This window comes from Eptesicus fuscus, chromosome 9 (genome assembly GCF_027574615.1).
Source record: "Eptesicus fuscus isolate TK198812 chromosome 9, DD_ASM_mEF_20220401, whole genome shotgun sequence".
Classification (NCBI taxonomy): domain Eukaryota; kingdom Metazoa; phylum Chordata; class Mammalia; order Chiroptera; family Vespertilionidae; genus Eptesicus; species Eptesicus fuscus.
The window spans coordinates 101,848,520-101,864,555 of NC_072481.1; the positions used below are offsets into that span (position 1 = coordinate 101,848,520).

At 42.8% G+C, this 16,036-nt stretch overlaps 1 protein-coding gene across 3 annotated transcripts in view; it reads right to left on the reverse strand.

Moving 5' to 3' along the window:
• Positions 1-928, reverse strand: part of GK5 (glycerol kinase 5) — a 164,455-nt gene extending 163,527 nt beyond the window's left edge. The window contains exon 1 of one of the 3 annotated variants that reach the window (XM_054721620.1): positions 682-928. In XM_054721620.1, the coding sequence (XP_054577595.1) occupies positions 682-840 (159 nt within the window). In that variant the 5' untranslated portion in view covers positions 841-928. The remainder of the gene's footprint in view (positions 1-681) is intronic. The other 2 variants (XM_054721622.1, XM_054721621.1) reach the window with 2 other exon arrangements.
• Positions 929-16,036: the final 15,108 nt, after the last annotated feature.

Genomic DNA, 16,036 nt, shown 5'->3' on the forward strand with positions numbered 1-16,036 from the left:
CCCTGCAGCCCCTGCAGTCCCACCCAGGTCAGGCCCTGCAGCCCCTGCAGTCGCACCCAGGTAAGGCCCTGCAGCCCCTGCAGTCGCACCCAGGTAAGGCCCTGCAGCCCCTGCAGTCGCACCCAGGTAAGGCCCTGCAGCCCCACCCAGGTAAGGCCCTGCAGCCCCACCCAGGTCAGGCCCTGCAGTCCCACCCAGGTAAGGCCCTGCAGCCCCTGCAGTCCCACCCAGGTAAGGCCCTGCAGCCCCACCCAGGTAAGGCCCTGCAGCCCCACCCAGGTAAGGCCCTGCAGCCCCTGCAGTCCCACCCAGGTAAGGCCCTGCAGCCCCTGCAGTCCCACCCAGGTAAGGCCCTGCAGCCCCTGCAGCCCCACCCAGGTCAGGCCCTGCAGCCCCTGCAGCCCCTGCAGTCACACCCAGGTAAGGCCGGAGCGGCGAACGCCCAGCCAGGTGCCGGGACCCGCGAGCGGTGCGAGGCGCCAGTCGCCAAGGCTGCCGCCCTGGCCGCGGAGGGGCGGGAAGGGCGCGCGGGCTGCAGCCGGCCCGGAGGGACTGCACAGCCGCCCCGCGCGCCGCGGGACCGAGGGCCGGGCTGCAGGCGGCCCCCGACGGCAGGAAAAGACGCACCCGCCCGCTCGCCTTCGCCACCCCGACCACGGCCCGACGCCCACGCCCCGTCACCTTCTGGGCGCTGGAGCCACGGACCCGCCCTGCGCGGTCATAGACGTGGCAGCGGATCACCGAGCTGCCCACGTCCAGCCCCAGCACGAAGCCCGTGTGCGGGCGCGGCGCGCTCGGCTCCGGGCGCCCCTGCTCGGGGGCGGCGGGCAGCCCGGGCATCCCGACCGCCAGCCTCCGCCTCAGCCGCCGGCCCGCGGGCGCCACAAACACCAGCACCTCAGCGCCCGGCGCGCCCGCCCGAGAGGCCGCCCGCCGGCCCGCCCCGCCCCGCCCCGCCCCTGCGCGCGCCCGGAGGCGGCGGCCCCGCCGCTGGCCCCGCCCCGACGCCGTGACGTCAGGCGGCGTGTGAGCTTTGGGGGGGGCGCTCCGGGAGGCGGCTCTGTGGACCGCAGGCGCGTGCAGGTGAGCAGGACCGGTGGAGCCCGGTGCACCGCAGCCGGGTTCTCCGGAGGACACCGCTCTTAGCGTGACCCCGGCCCTTAATTTTTAGGGTCTCCCTCTGAAGATCCTTGAGGCAGTGCCTGCATTTCTCTTAACCCTAGTTACGTTTTATGAATCTCAATGAGGACAGTGTGATCGGAAAAGAAATATAAAATTCGGCCGAACGTATTAATAAACAGTTTACCCCCAAGACTTCTCACCAGGTCGGATAAAGATTTCACATGCAACCAGGGTGAGTTAAAGGAGGTACCGCCCGCCCAGAGTGTCAGGAGAGACATTCTCAGCTTCATGGACGCGCAGGAGGGTGAACCCCCGGCGCCCAGCTTGCTTCATCCTAGTCCCAGCCTCGCTTCTTGCTACCTCGTATTAGTTCTGTGGTGTATATGGTCCCATGGGATGTATATGGGTCACTTGGTTGAGGTAGTGTCCACCAGATACTTTCATTGTACTATAATTCCTTTTATAATTAACTAGAGGCCTGGTACACGAAATTCATGCGGGGGGTGGGGAGTGTGCCCTTCAGCCCAGCCTGCACCCTCTCCAATTTGGGACCCTTCAGGGGATGTCCGATTGCGGTTTAGGGCCTAAACCGGCAGTCGGACATCCCTCTCACAATCCAGGACCACTGGCTCCCAACTGCTCACCTGCTTGCCTGCCTGATCGCCCCTAACTGCCCCCCACTTGCTGGCATGGTCACCCCAAACTGCCCACCCCTGCTGCTGGCCTAGTTGCACCCAACTGCCCCCAGCCAGCCTGGTCACCCCCAGCTGCTCCCCCTGCCTCACCAGCCTGGCAGGAAGCAGCCCGTCAATGTTTCTCTCTCATTGATGTTTTACTCTCTCTCTCCCTCTCTCTCTAAAATATTAATAAAACATGTTTTTTAAAAACCTCTGTGATACATATGCTAATTGCTACTGGATTAGCATTGCTTTAAGTCCTATCATACATATCTATCAATTTCTACATTTATCTATGTAGCCATCCATCTATCTATTGTAAAACCACAAGTTTATACCTATTCCACAGGATTAATCTTTCCCTTTTTCTGTACTTGTAACACCCTTCTTCTCTGAGAGTGAGATACCTTGTTTCCATCATCCATATGTACTTACACATTCAATCAATCTTAGAATATAAATTAATTTTATGATTGTTAACCCATGTCTGTGTGAAAAAGATGTCTACTATCTAGAGGTCAAAATTTGCTTAGCCTGAGGGCAGACAGTAAAAAATTATGTGAATTAATCCAACCTCCACACCCCCTACCCCTGCTTTCTGTGTGGTTGCATTATTCACTTGAAATATCTTTCAGGTGTTTTTGTTTGTTTTTGTTTTTGGCTTGCATTTCACTTTAGGTTATCCCCCTAGGCTTATTGATTTATTTTTAGTGTATAAAATATTAACATGTTTCCAAGAATGAGAACTTTAGAAAAAGGCATACTCAGAGAATGTCATCCCCGCCCACCGTTTCTAGGTGTGGGAGTATTCCTGGACTATCTATTCTGTTTTATTAATGTATGTGTCTGTTTTATCATGATGTTTGCATCATTATAGCCTTGTAGTGTAGTCTTATATCAGGTATCATGATACCTCCAACTTTGTTCTTCTTTCCTAAGAAGAAGGTTGCTTTGGCTACTGAGGTCTTTTGCCATTTCATATAAATTTTAGGATTATATATTTTAGTTCTGAGAAAACTATCATTGGTATTTTGATAGAAATTGCATTAAATTTGTAGGTTTGCTTTGGGTAGTATGGAAATTTTTAACAATGTTAATTTTTCCTATCCATGATCTTCTTTAATGTTGTTCTTCAATGACTTATAGTTTTCCAAATATAGGTCTTGTACCTCCTTGGGTAAATGTATTCCTATCTATTTTTTTTTTATGCAATTGTAAATGGGATTGTTTAATTAATTTCTTTTCTGATAGTTTTTTTGGGGGGTATAAAATGCAACTGGTTTAGAATATTAGTTTTATATCCTGCTACTTTACTGCATTCATTTATTAGTTCTAATAATTTGGAGGGAAATTTTTAAGGTTCTGTATATATAGTATCCCATCATCTGCAATGACAGTTTTACTTCCTCCTTTCAATTTGCATTCCTTTTATTCTTTTCTTGTCTCATTGCTGTGGGCAGGACTTCCAATAATACTATGTTAAATAGAAGTGGTGAAAGCAGACCCCCAGGTCTTGTTCCTGATTTTAAAAAGAACACTTTTAGCTTTTCATTCTTGGGTATGATATTGGCAGTGAGTTTGTCATATTGGCCTTTATTATGTTGAGTTGTGTTCCCTCTGTACCCATTTTGCTGAGAGTTTTTATCATAAAGGGATGCTTGATTTTGTCAAACACTTTTTATGCATCTATCAATATGATCATGTGATTTTTATCCTTTATTTTGTTTCTGTGGTTATCATGTACCAATCTTGCATCCAGAGAATAAATACCACTTGATCATGGTGTATGGTCTTTTTAATGTATTACTGAATTTGGTTTGCTAGTATTTTGTTGAGGATTTTTGCATCTATGTTCATTAGAGATACTGGCAGATCCTTTTCTTCTTTGTCTGATTTTGCAATCAGGGTAATGCAGACCTCATAAAATGAACTTGAGAGCCTTTTCTTTTCTTCAATTTTTAGAAATAGTTTGAGAAGGATAGAGGTTTATTATCCTTTGACAGTTTGGTAAAATTCACCTGTGAAGCTGTCTGGTCCAGAACATTTGTCTGATGGGAATTTTTTGATTACTGATTCAATTTCATTAGTAGTAGTCAGTCTGTCTAGATACTCTGTTTCTTCTCGATTCAGTCTTGGAACATAGTATGTTTCTAGGAATGTCACCATTTCCTCCAAATTGATCAATTGTTGGCATGTAATGGTTTGTTTTCTTACAATCCTTGGTATTTTTGTGGTGTTACTTGTCACTTCTTTTTCATTTCTGATTTCATTTATTTGGGTCCTCTCTTTTTTTTTCTTGATGAGTCATGATTAAAGGTTTACCAATCTGAGAGGAATGGTAGCATAAAAGATCTCTTGGGCTCTCCTCCTGAAGCTTTAATAAGTTAATCAATTATAACTCAACAAAGGATGTCCTGCTGAATAGAGGCACATCTGAGAGACCCATGCATGAAAGCATCTAAAGGTGGGCAAATGGGAACAAATGGGGAGGTGACAAAGGAGGACAACTTGGACAGCCATGAATGCAGCCCTGCAGTCAGGAGCTGGCGGCTAGGACAGCCTGGAGAGGGGATGAAGCTGGGGCACTTCCACTGGGCAGGGAGACAGAGTCTCAGTGGGCAGTCTATCAGGGTAAGCAGTCTATCAGTGATTGAGCCAGCAGAGACAACTGTGTAAGCACAGAACACAGGGGTTCTGCACATGGCTCTCTGTGTTTCAGACAAAGAAATGGAACCACAGAGCCCTGCTACCCCTTGGACTCCCAAAACTTGTCTCCCATGTATAGCCACAGTACTGAGGAAGCTCAGAGAAAAAAAAATCTCTAGAAAACTATCCTTATATATAAAAACCCTGGGTCTTAGTGATCAGTAATGACCGAGGCTCGACCAACCAGAAGTCAGTCCTGCAGTCAGCTCAGCGCTGACAACTTCCGCTGCAGGTGCAGTGCCCAGCACTGACTGCTGAGGGGGCTACAAATCAGGGCCAGAGAGAGGCCTGAGGAGAGAAGCAGGGACTGATCCATTGCCTCTGAGGCAGCTTTTGATCAGCACTTGCCTCTCTCTTTCTCTCCCAGTCTGGCCAGCAGCCACGCCTCCATTTCTCTCCAGGCCTCCCCCAGGATGCTGATCAGCCCCACCTTTCTAATCAGGCCCACATTGATAGGCCCAGAAATGCTGACTGGCATAGGAACCGACCAATCAGAACCAAATGTGGGTGCTGTGAAGAACCAATGGCTGCCTAGGAGGCAGAGCTTTTGACATTGATTGGCATAGACACCGACCAATCAGAACCAAATGTGGGTGCTGTGGGGAGCCAATGGCTGCCAAGGAGGTGGAGCTTCTGACGCTGACTGGCATAGAAACTGAACAATCAGAACCAAATTGGCCAGCAGAGGAGGGCAGTTGGGGGTGAGATCAGGCCTGCAGGGGAGGGCATTTGGGGGTGAGATCAGGCCAGCAGTGGAGGGCCATTGGGGGCAACCAGGCAGGGAGGGGAGGGCAGTTAGGGGTGATCAGGCTGGCAGGCAGAGGCAGTTAGGTGTGATCAGGCAGGCAGGCAGGTGAGCAGTTGGGAGCCAGCAGTCCCAGATTGCGAGACGGATGTCTGTGGGATCAGGCCTAAACCGGAAGTTGGACATCCCCCAATGGGTCCTCAATTGGAGAGGGTGCAGGCTGGGCTGAGGGGATCCTCCCTCTCCATGCATGAATTTCATGCACCAGGCCTCTAGTGTGATATAAATGACAGAGAATTCAAGATTACAATTCTGAAAATACTCAATGAGATGCAAGACAATACAGACAGGAAGAAACCAAGATGGAAGCATAGGTAAACACCTAAACTGCTGCCTCGCACAACAATTTCAAAACTGCAACTAAAAGACAGAACGGACATCATCCAGAACCACAGGAAAGCTGGTGGAGTGGAAATTCTACAACTAGAAGGAAAGAGGAAAGCACAAGGAGAATCATAGGAGCTGCAAAGGACTGAGGTATGGAAACACGCGCGCAGAGAGGAAGGGCGGCTGAGTGCCTGGCTGGCTTTCTCTGGTGGGAAAGGGAAGGAAGCCCCTGAATGCACTGAACCCCAGTTCCGGGCGAAACCCCATGGACCCAGGCTCATACAGGGGGAGTCTGGACTGTAAGGTAGAGAGAAAGGCACATGGAGACTCAGGGAAGCCACGGCGGCCAGGGGTCTAGAGGCTTGCAAGCACACGCGAGTTCGCACAGAGAAGACTGACTGCTGAGGTTGCCACTAGCTCTCCCTAGATGAAGGGAGTCGGAAGCTCCTGACTGCACTGAACCCAGTTCCGACTGCACTGAACCCCAGTTCTGGGAGAGCCTGGGGAAATCTGGACTGTCGGGCAGAAACTCAAGGGAGCTGCGGTAGGCAGAGGTCTGGAGGAACGTGCACAAGGGCAGGGCTGACGGGAAGCCAGACTGTCTGCTCAGCCCTGAGACTCCCCCCACCCCCATCCAAGCTGAGCACAGAGGCTTTTGCAATTTTGCAAGTCTGGTCCTATAAAGCTGTCTCCAGCACAGGTATCCTGGTATAGACACAGCTGATACACATAGCCAATTGGCCTGGAGGTCAATTCCTCCCAGTGATACCAACAACAATCAAAACTTAACTATAACAAGGCTGTACACACAGCTCACAAAGGGGTGCACTAAGCGTGTCCACCTCAGGTAACTGGGGAGGCTGAGCCACTGGGCCCTATAGGACACCTACCACACAAAGCTACCCTACCAACTCAGGGAAGCAGCAAAAATGCAGAGACAAAGTAACAGATCACAAATGAAAGAAATGGAGGAAAACAAATGTCTGGATATAGAATTCAAAACCACGGTTATAAGGTTTTTCAAGAATTTCCTAGAAAAGGCCAATAAATTTAGCCAGACCCTCGAGGATATGAAAAAGGACCAACTAAAAATTAAACATACACTGACTGAAATAAAAAATATTACACAGAGACCCAACAGCAGACTAGAGGAACACAAGAATCAAGTCAAAGATTTGAAATTCAAAGAAGCAAAAAACACTCAACCGGAAAAGAAAAAAGAATCCAAAAGTTGAAGATAGTGTAAGAAGCCTCTGGGACAACTTCAAGCATACCAACATCAGAATTATAGGGGTGCCAGAAGAAGAGAGAGAGCAAAATACTGAAAACCTATTTGAAGAAATAATGACAAAACTTCCCCCACATGGTGAAATAGAATTACAAGTCCAGGAGGTGCACAGAACCCCAAACAAAAGGAATCCAAAGAGGACCACACCAAGACACATTATAATTAAAATGCCAAGAGCAAAAGACAAAGAGAGAATCTTACAAGCAGCAAGAGAAAAACAGTTAGTTACCTACAAGGGAGCACCCATACGATTGTCAGCTGATTTCTCAACAGAAACTATGCAGGCCAGATGGGAGTGGCAAGAAATACTCAAAGTAATAAATAGCAAGAACCTACAACCAAGATTACCCAGAAAAGTTATCATTCAGAATGGAAGGTCAGATAAAGAGCTTCACAGATAAGAAAAAGCTAAAGGAGTTCATCACCACCAAACCAGTATTATATGAAATGCTGAAAGGTATTCTTTAAGAAAAGCAAGAAGAAAAAAGTAAAGATAAAAATTAGGAATAACAAATACATATCTATCAACAAGTGAACCCAAAAATCAAGTGAATTAAAAATCTGAGGAATAGAATAAACTGGTGTACATAATAGAATCAGGGGCATAGAAAGGGAGTGGAATGGTAATTCTCAGGGGGGAAGGAGTATGGAGGTGCAGGAAGAGACTGGACAAAAATTGTACACCTATGGATGAGGACAGTGGGGGGGTAGGTAAGGGCAGAGGGTGAAGTGGGAACCGGGTGGAGGGGAGCTATGGGGGGGAAAAGGAGAAACTATTGTAATAATCTGAACAGTAAAGATTTATTAAATTTAAAAAAAAAGAAAATACAGACAGGAAATTCAATGTACTCAGAAACCAAGTTAATGAACAAAATGAGTACTTTACCAAGGAGATTGAAACTTTAAAAAAAGAACCAATCAGAAGTCCTAGAAAGGAAGCATGCAATTAAGGAGATTAGGAGTGGACTACTGAGCATAGGAAACAGCCAACCTGATGGAGGGAAAAAATAGTGACATTGAAGATAGTAATCTAGCAATGATGCAGAGGGAAGAAGAGAGAGACCTGAGCATAATAAAGAAAGATCTCTATGAGAACTATGTGACTCCATCAGAAAAAGCAATATAAGAATAATGGGCATAAATAGTGATGACAATTCCCAAACCCATGTAAAGAACTAGATCCTTAAATCCAAGAAGCAAATAGAACACCTACTTACCTCAATCCATAGAGGCTATCTCTAATACACATTGTATTAAAACTGTCAAACAATGACAAATGAAAAATTCTCAAAGCAATCAGGGAAAAGAAGGAAGTGACCTACAATGGAAAATCAACCAGAATACCAACCAATCGCTTCTCGGCTTTTGGCTAAGATCATGTACAGAATACCATCCAACTTCTCAGCAGAAACTCTACAAACCAGAAGAGAGTGGAACCAGATATTCAAACGTCTGAAAGAGAGAAATTAGCAGCCACAAATAATATAGCCAGCAAAATTATCCTTTAAATATGAAGGAGAAATAAAGACATTCTCAGACATACAGAAGCTGAGGGATTTTATCACCAGAAAAACTATATTGCAGGAAATACTCAAGGGAGTTATTGTACCTGAAAGAAAGAACATCAAGTTGCAACATTACGAATAAGATCACCAAAACACTTACAGCATAAACAAGGATAATTTGTGACAACAAGAACATAAAGGGGCAATGGGGTAAAGGTATGAAATGTCAAAGGAGGATGGAGATCAGATGTACTCAAAAGAAAAAAAAACTACAGTAAAGATGCAAATTTATTTTTCACAAACCTAATGATAACCACACACAAAACCCCCAAAATTAAGACTCATAGCTAAAAACAAAAAAGGAGGAAAGAAGTATGGAATAGCACCAAACAAAAACAATAGACAGAAACATAAAGGAAAAGAACTAATGGAGGCACACAGCTACCAGAAAACAAAAGAAAAAATGTATAAAAGAAATCCTCAGACATAAATAATTACCCTAAATGTAAATGGACTGACTTCACAAATAGAGTCACAGAGGAGCAGATTGGATTTAAAAAAATCCAAACATATGCTGTCTTTAAGAGACATGTCTAAAATGAAAAGACAAAGGTAGATTAAAAGTGAAAGGTGGAAAATGATTCTCCAAGCAAATAACATCCACAGAAAAGCAGGTGTAGCCATATTTATATCTGACAAAACAGATTTCAAAATAACAAAAGTAACAAGAGACAAAGGTGGACATTTTATCATGATAAAGGGAACACTACATCAAGAAAGCATAGCACTTCTTAATATATATGAACTCCATCAGTGAGCACTGAAACATATAAAGCAACTACTCACAGAATGAAAGGGAGAAACAGATCAAAACACAATCATAGTTGGGGATCTTAATACTCCATTGACAGCTTTAGATAGATCACTCAAACAGAAAATCCATAAAGAAATATCAGCCTAAATGACACACTAGACCAAATGGTCATAATTGACATGTATAGTGCCTTTCATCCCAGAGCATCAGATTCTACATTCTTCTCCAGTGCACATGGAACCTTATCAAGAATAGACGATATGTTGGGTCACAAATAATGTCAACAAATTCAAGAAGATTAAAATCATAGCAAGCATATTCTCTGACCACAATGCCTTGAAATTAGAAATCAACTGCAAAAAGGAGTAAAGAAACCCATAAATATGTAGAGATTAAACAACATACTACTGAAAAATGGCTGGGTCAAAGAAGAAATAAAATATGAGATCTAAGATATGTAGAAACAAATGAGAATGACAATACAACATATCAAAACCTCTGGGATGCAGTAAAAGTAATAATAAAAGGGAAGTTTATATCATTACAGGCCTATTTCAAGAAACAAGAGAAATCCCAAGCAAACAACCTAACATTACATCTTAAAGTATTAGAAAAAGAAGAACAAAGGTAACTCAAATTCATCAGAAGAAAGAAATGAACAAAAAATAGAGCAGAATTGAATGAAATAGAGAACAAAAAATTAATACAACAAAGAGCTGGTTCTTTGAAAAGAATAGAGCTGGTTATAGTCACTAAGGAAAAAAGAAAAAAGATCCATAAACAAAATCAGAAATGAAATAGAAGTCACCACAGACATCACAGATATACAAAGAATCATACTAGAATACTAAAAATGATTATATGCCACCAAATTCAATTACCTAGAGGAAATGGATAAGTTCATACAAATATATCACCTTTCTAGATTCAATCAGGAAGAACTGGAAAATCTAAATAGACTGATTAGCAGTGAGGAAATTGAAACAACTATCAAAAACCTCCCAAAAACTAAAGTCCAGGACCAGATGGCTTGACCAGTGAATTCTACCAAACATTTCAAATCTATCCTTCTCAAGCTCTTCCAAAATATTGAAGAAGATGCTATACTTCCTTACACATTTTATGAGACCAATATAATCCAAATACCAAAACCTGGCAAAAATAACACAGAAAATAAAACTACAGACCAATATCTCTGATGAATACTGATGCAGATACTAGCAAATCAAATATGACAATACATTAAAAATAATACATCATGATCAAGTGGGGTTCATTCCAGAGGCACAAGGATGGTTCAACATAAGCAAATTGATGAATGCAATACACCAATCAACAAAAGAAAGGATAAAAATAATATGATCTTATCAATTGATGCAGAAATAGCATTTGATAACATACAACATCTATTTATGATTAAAACACTCAATAAAATAGGAATAGAAGGAAAGTACCTAAACATAATAAAGGCCGTATATGATAAACGCTCAGCCAATATTATACTCAATGGCAAAAAACTGAAAGCTTTTCCTTTAAAATCAGGAACAAGATAAAGATGCCCATTCTCACTACTCTTATTCAACATCGTGCTGGAAGTCCTAGTCAGAGCAATAAGGCAAGAGAAAGAAATAAAAGGGATCTAAATTGGGAAGGAAGAAGTGAAACTGTCGATTTTTTTTGCAGACAATATGATTCTGTACATAGGAAACCCTACAGATTCCACTGGAAAAAAAAACCCACAAAAAATTGAAAACAACTATTAGAAACAACAAACAAATACAGTAATGTACAAAAATCCACTGCCTTTCTATAGACTAACAATGAAGCTTCAGAAAAAGAATTGAAAAAAACAATTCTTTTTGCAATTGCAGCCAAAAGAATAAAATGCCTAGGAATAAACTTGACAAAGGACATGGAAGCCCTATACACTGAAAACTACAAAGCATTAGTAAAAGAAACTGAAAAAGACAAAACAAAATGGAAAAAATATCCTGTGTTTATCGATTGGAAGAATCTGCAGGAAGCCAATTCCAGCATGTCATAATTACAAGAGTTTTATCAAAAAGTTGATGAAACTTGGGGGCTCAACAAGGGCTGCCTCACCTATGTAATCACCTGTTGGAACGGCTGAAAAGGCACTTCCCCCAAACCTGAAAAGGATGATTGTTTGCTGCCAGACAGCTCAAGGCATCTTAATCTACATGTTATTGCCTCCTGTTGGCCAAACACCTGAACAGCCGTAGGCTATTCCCCAATCTGACAATGCTTCTGTAAGCCCTACCCTTTGAAGTGTATGTCTCTACCTTGCCTTAGGACAAATTGTGTTAATAAAAAGCAGGGTTCCTAAGGAACTAAGAACTAAGAACTTGGAACTTTAGCTCCTTTAGCTAAAGATCCTCTGACCCCCAATGCCTTTCAAAATTATCTTTCATCTTTGGACTCTTATTTAATCTATGCACAGCCTTTCTCCAGATTGCTGAACCCTTCTTAATGCTGGAACAAGAACCCCGGCATTAATGGCTCCTGAACTGGGGCTTCCTGAATGCTGGCAGCACCAACATTAAGAACCAACAGTTAAAGTGGCCATATTACCCAAAGCAGTATACAGATTTAATAAAATCCCCCTCAAAATCCCAATGTCATTTTTTAAAGAAATAGAAGAAAAAATTGTCAGATGTGTATGGAACCACCAAAAAAATCCAAATAGCCAAAGTAATCTTGAGAAAAAAAGAACAAAGACAGAGGAATCACAATTCCTGACTTCAAATTATACTACTGAGCTACAATAATCAAAAGATCATTGGCAGAAAAACAGAAACACAGATCAATGCAACAGAACTGAGAGTCCAGATATAAAATCACATGTATGTGGGCAGATAATTTTTGACAAGGAAGCCAGAAACACACAATGGAGCAAAAAAAGCCTTTTGAATAAATGGTGCTGGGAAAATTGGAAAGCCACATGTAAAAAAGTAAAACTGGATTACAATTTGTCCTTATGTACAAAAATTAATTCAGAATGGATCAAAGATCTAAATTTAAGACCTGAAACAATGTTACAAAGAATAAAATATAGGTACTAAACTTATGGACCTTGGTTCACAAGTTCCTCAGAAAAGAAACAACAACAAAACGAAGAGGCAGCTGATGGATGGGAGATGATATTTGCAAACAATAGCTCCACCAACAAAGGTTTAATGTCCAAAATATATAAAGAACTCATAAAACTCAACACCAAACAAATAACGCAATTTAAAAAATGGACAGAAAACCTCGACACCTCTACCAAGAAGATATACAAAAAGCTAACAGATAAATGAAAAGATGTTCAACTTCACTAGCAATTAGGGAAATGCAAATCAAAACTATAATGAGATATCACCTCACACCTGCTGTGATGGCCATTATCTACAAAGAAGTAATAACAAGGGTTGGAGAAGTTGTGAAGAAAGGGAACCCTCATTGACTGCTAGTGGGAATGTAGACTGATACAGCCACTATGGAAAACAGTCTGGCAATTCCTCAAAAAATTAATAGAGCTACCATATGACCCAGCAATTCCTCTCCTCGGTATATACCCGAAAAACTAGAAAACGTGTATTCACAAAGATATATGCATTCCTATGTTCATTAGCATTATTCACAGTGGCCAAGACTTGGGGACAACCAAAGTATCCTTTAATAGAGGATTTGATTAAGAAGATGTGGTACACAACTAAATATTACTCAGCCACAAGAAAAGATGAAGTCCTGCAATGGATGGACCTTGAGAACATTATGCTAAGTGAAACAAGTCAGTCAGAAAAAGCTAAGAACCATATTATTTCACTCAGATGTGGGATATAAAATTGAAACTTGTGGACATAAACAGCAATGTGGTGGTTGCCAGAGAGAAGGGGTGTGGGAGTGGGGGGCTGTGGGGAACGGGTTGTAAGCGGATACGGTCCTTGCACCTGTAGGGGCTAGCAAGGCTGGCACCCTACCCGCACAGATTTCCCAGGCCTGTTTGGATGGCAACTAATCAGTATAACGAGAGCAGCCCCTGCCTACAGAGCTTTCCCAGGGTTTGTTCATATGACTGCTATCAGTAGGATAAGAGCTACTTTCATGGCTTACCAAGAAATATGTATCCAGCTAGTGAGATTTATTGTAACAAGAAACCTGTCCTTCAACTTATCCCTCCAGTAGTGATTTTAGAGAAACAAAGAATGTTTTCCTTGTGAGTGATTCCCTGCTTAGTGTCTTATGTATAAAAAGCACTGTATTACTAATAAAAGTTGCCAGAGCTTCTCGAAAGCTGTGGACCTCCCGAATCCCGCTGTCCTGTCTTTCTTTCTCTTCTCAAATCCCACCTCCCTACCTCAGCCCAGTTCAATCGTCAGGCTGGACCTGACAAATTGGCACCCAAACAGGGACCTGAGGACTTGGGAAGCAGAAGGTGAGGATCTCCTCCAGATAAAAGAGTGCACTCAATAAGGTAAGGAAGAGCATTTTTTTGATAGTTGGGAGTAAAGCATGGGACAGTTAGAATCTAGAGAAAATGCCTTTTATGGGCAAATGTTAAAGTCTATGCTCAACAGTAAAGGAACTAAAGTTAATGACAAGCAAGTAAAAATTTTTTTAAAATTCATTCAGGATGCATTTTCCTTATGGAATTTGATACGGGATTGTTTAGATCCCAGGCATGAACATAATCAACCATCTCTTAAGCCAGGAAAGAAAGAGAAGAACTGAAGAGGGTAGTGATATGGAAGATGTGTTAGAACAATTTTTAGAAGGATTAAAGCATCTTGGCAAGAAAAAGAGAAGCCGCGGGGGCCGTTCCCGCCGCTCTCCGCTGCCCTGTGCAGCGCCAGTTCCACTCTCCCCTCTCCAGATGGCTTTGCAGGAGGCACGAAAGGCTGGTGAGGATTTGGGCATTCACGCCTTCCCCGTTATGGAACGGGTGAACCCTAACACAGGACAGCGTGAGCGTACTTACGACCCGCTTCCTTTTAAAACCCTGAAGGAGTTAAAAACAGCCTGTGCTCAGTATGGGCCCACTTCTCCTTATACTTTAACCATCTTGGAAACTATAGCCTCAGAGGCTCTCCCACCTAATGATTGGAGAGCTATTGCCAAGGCTTGTTTATCAGGAGGAGATTATCTCTTGTGGAAATCAGAATATGATGAACAGACTAAGGAACAAGCTGCTCGTAATCGAGCAGCCCAGATTAATATTTCTTATAAAATGCTACTATGAGAAGGAGCCTATGCTGATACCCATAATCAAATTCAATACCCCCAGGAAGCTTATGGGCAAATTAATAGAGCTGGGATCAGAGCCTGGAAAAAGCTTCCCACCTCTGGTCAGAAAACAGAGGAGCTCTCAAAGATTATTCAAGGGCCAGATGAAAAGTATCAGGATTTTGTCTCTCGGCTATTACAGGCTGTTGGCCGAGTAGTGGTGGATGGAGAGGCTGGCATGTTAATAGTCAAACAGCTGGCGTATGAAAATGCTAACACTGCCTGTCAAGCTGCATTGCGGCCCTATCAAAGAAAGGGGACTCTCTCAGATTATATCCGCATTTGTGCAGATATTGGTCCCTCATATATACAAGGAGTCGCTATTGCAGCCGCATTAAAGGGAACCACGATTAAAGGAATTCTTCAGCAACAGTTCAGCACAGGGAAAAATCAAACACACAAGTGTTTCACTTGTAGAAGAACAGAACACATGACAAAACAGTGTCCCTCTAATAAAAGAATTAATAAAGGAAATGGCAGAGGTCCCAAACAACCTGGACTGTGCCCTAAATATAAAAGAGGAAAACATTGGACAAATAAGTGTAAATCTAAAGCAGATATCCAAAAAAAATCCCTTGCCTCAGCAACATTTGAAAAACTCCCGAAAAGGGCCAGCTCAGCCCTGGCAAATAATGGGGGCACTATCTGTTTACCCTCCTGCCCCTGTGCCGCCTCAAGGCCAGCTGGCTGCACAGCATCCAGCCTGCCCCAGGAGCAAAACAGATACAGAAGTTATTCCGAGCAACCCCTGGAAGTGCCAGCGTGGACCTTGGATCCATAAAGCGATATGTATTAACTCCAGAATTGGGACCACAAGCCATCCCTACAGGGGTATATAGACCTCCTCCTGAAGGGATGTTTAACCTTTTACTAGGTAGAAGCAGTTTAACTATAAAAGGATTACACCAGGAGTGGCAGGAGAGGGCAGGGCTATCTGCTCTCCCGCAATAAGATTACTTACAATAAGATTACTTAAAGTTACATTTAAGAATTATTAAAGAACTTACAGGGAAATGCGAATCTTGGCTAAATTAGGTATAAGTTATTACTTCAGAAAGAATAAAAGAAAGAAAAAATTTGAGATCTGTCTTTCTTTTAAGCATAAACAGAAATTTGGCCAGATCCATTACTAATATTTCCCCTGAAGTAAACAGGATATGGGGGAAAGAAGAGACATGTGACAATCCAATATGGATGCCCACTCTCCCAGTATACAAATTTAAAGTTTCCTTTTTCGCCATGAAAAAGCCTTAAAAATTTAGAAATGTGTCTAGAATTTCTGTACTGGTGGGAAAAGAACTTAGCTATAAGACAGAATGCACGCATAGTCTGATTTCAGACATTTAAATTGTCTTCAGCTAGAATCTCTCTGCAAAAGCTATAGAAAATTAAAAACCCAGAACTGGTTATTTTTCCTAAGGGAAACGGCAAAAAAGTCTTCTTAAAAGAAATTCAAGCTAATTCCAACAACAAGATTCGTTATCTCTGTCATAAAATTTATTCAAA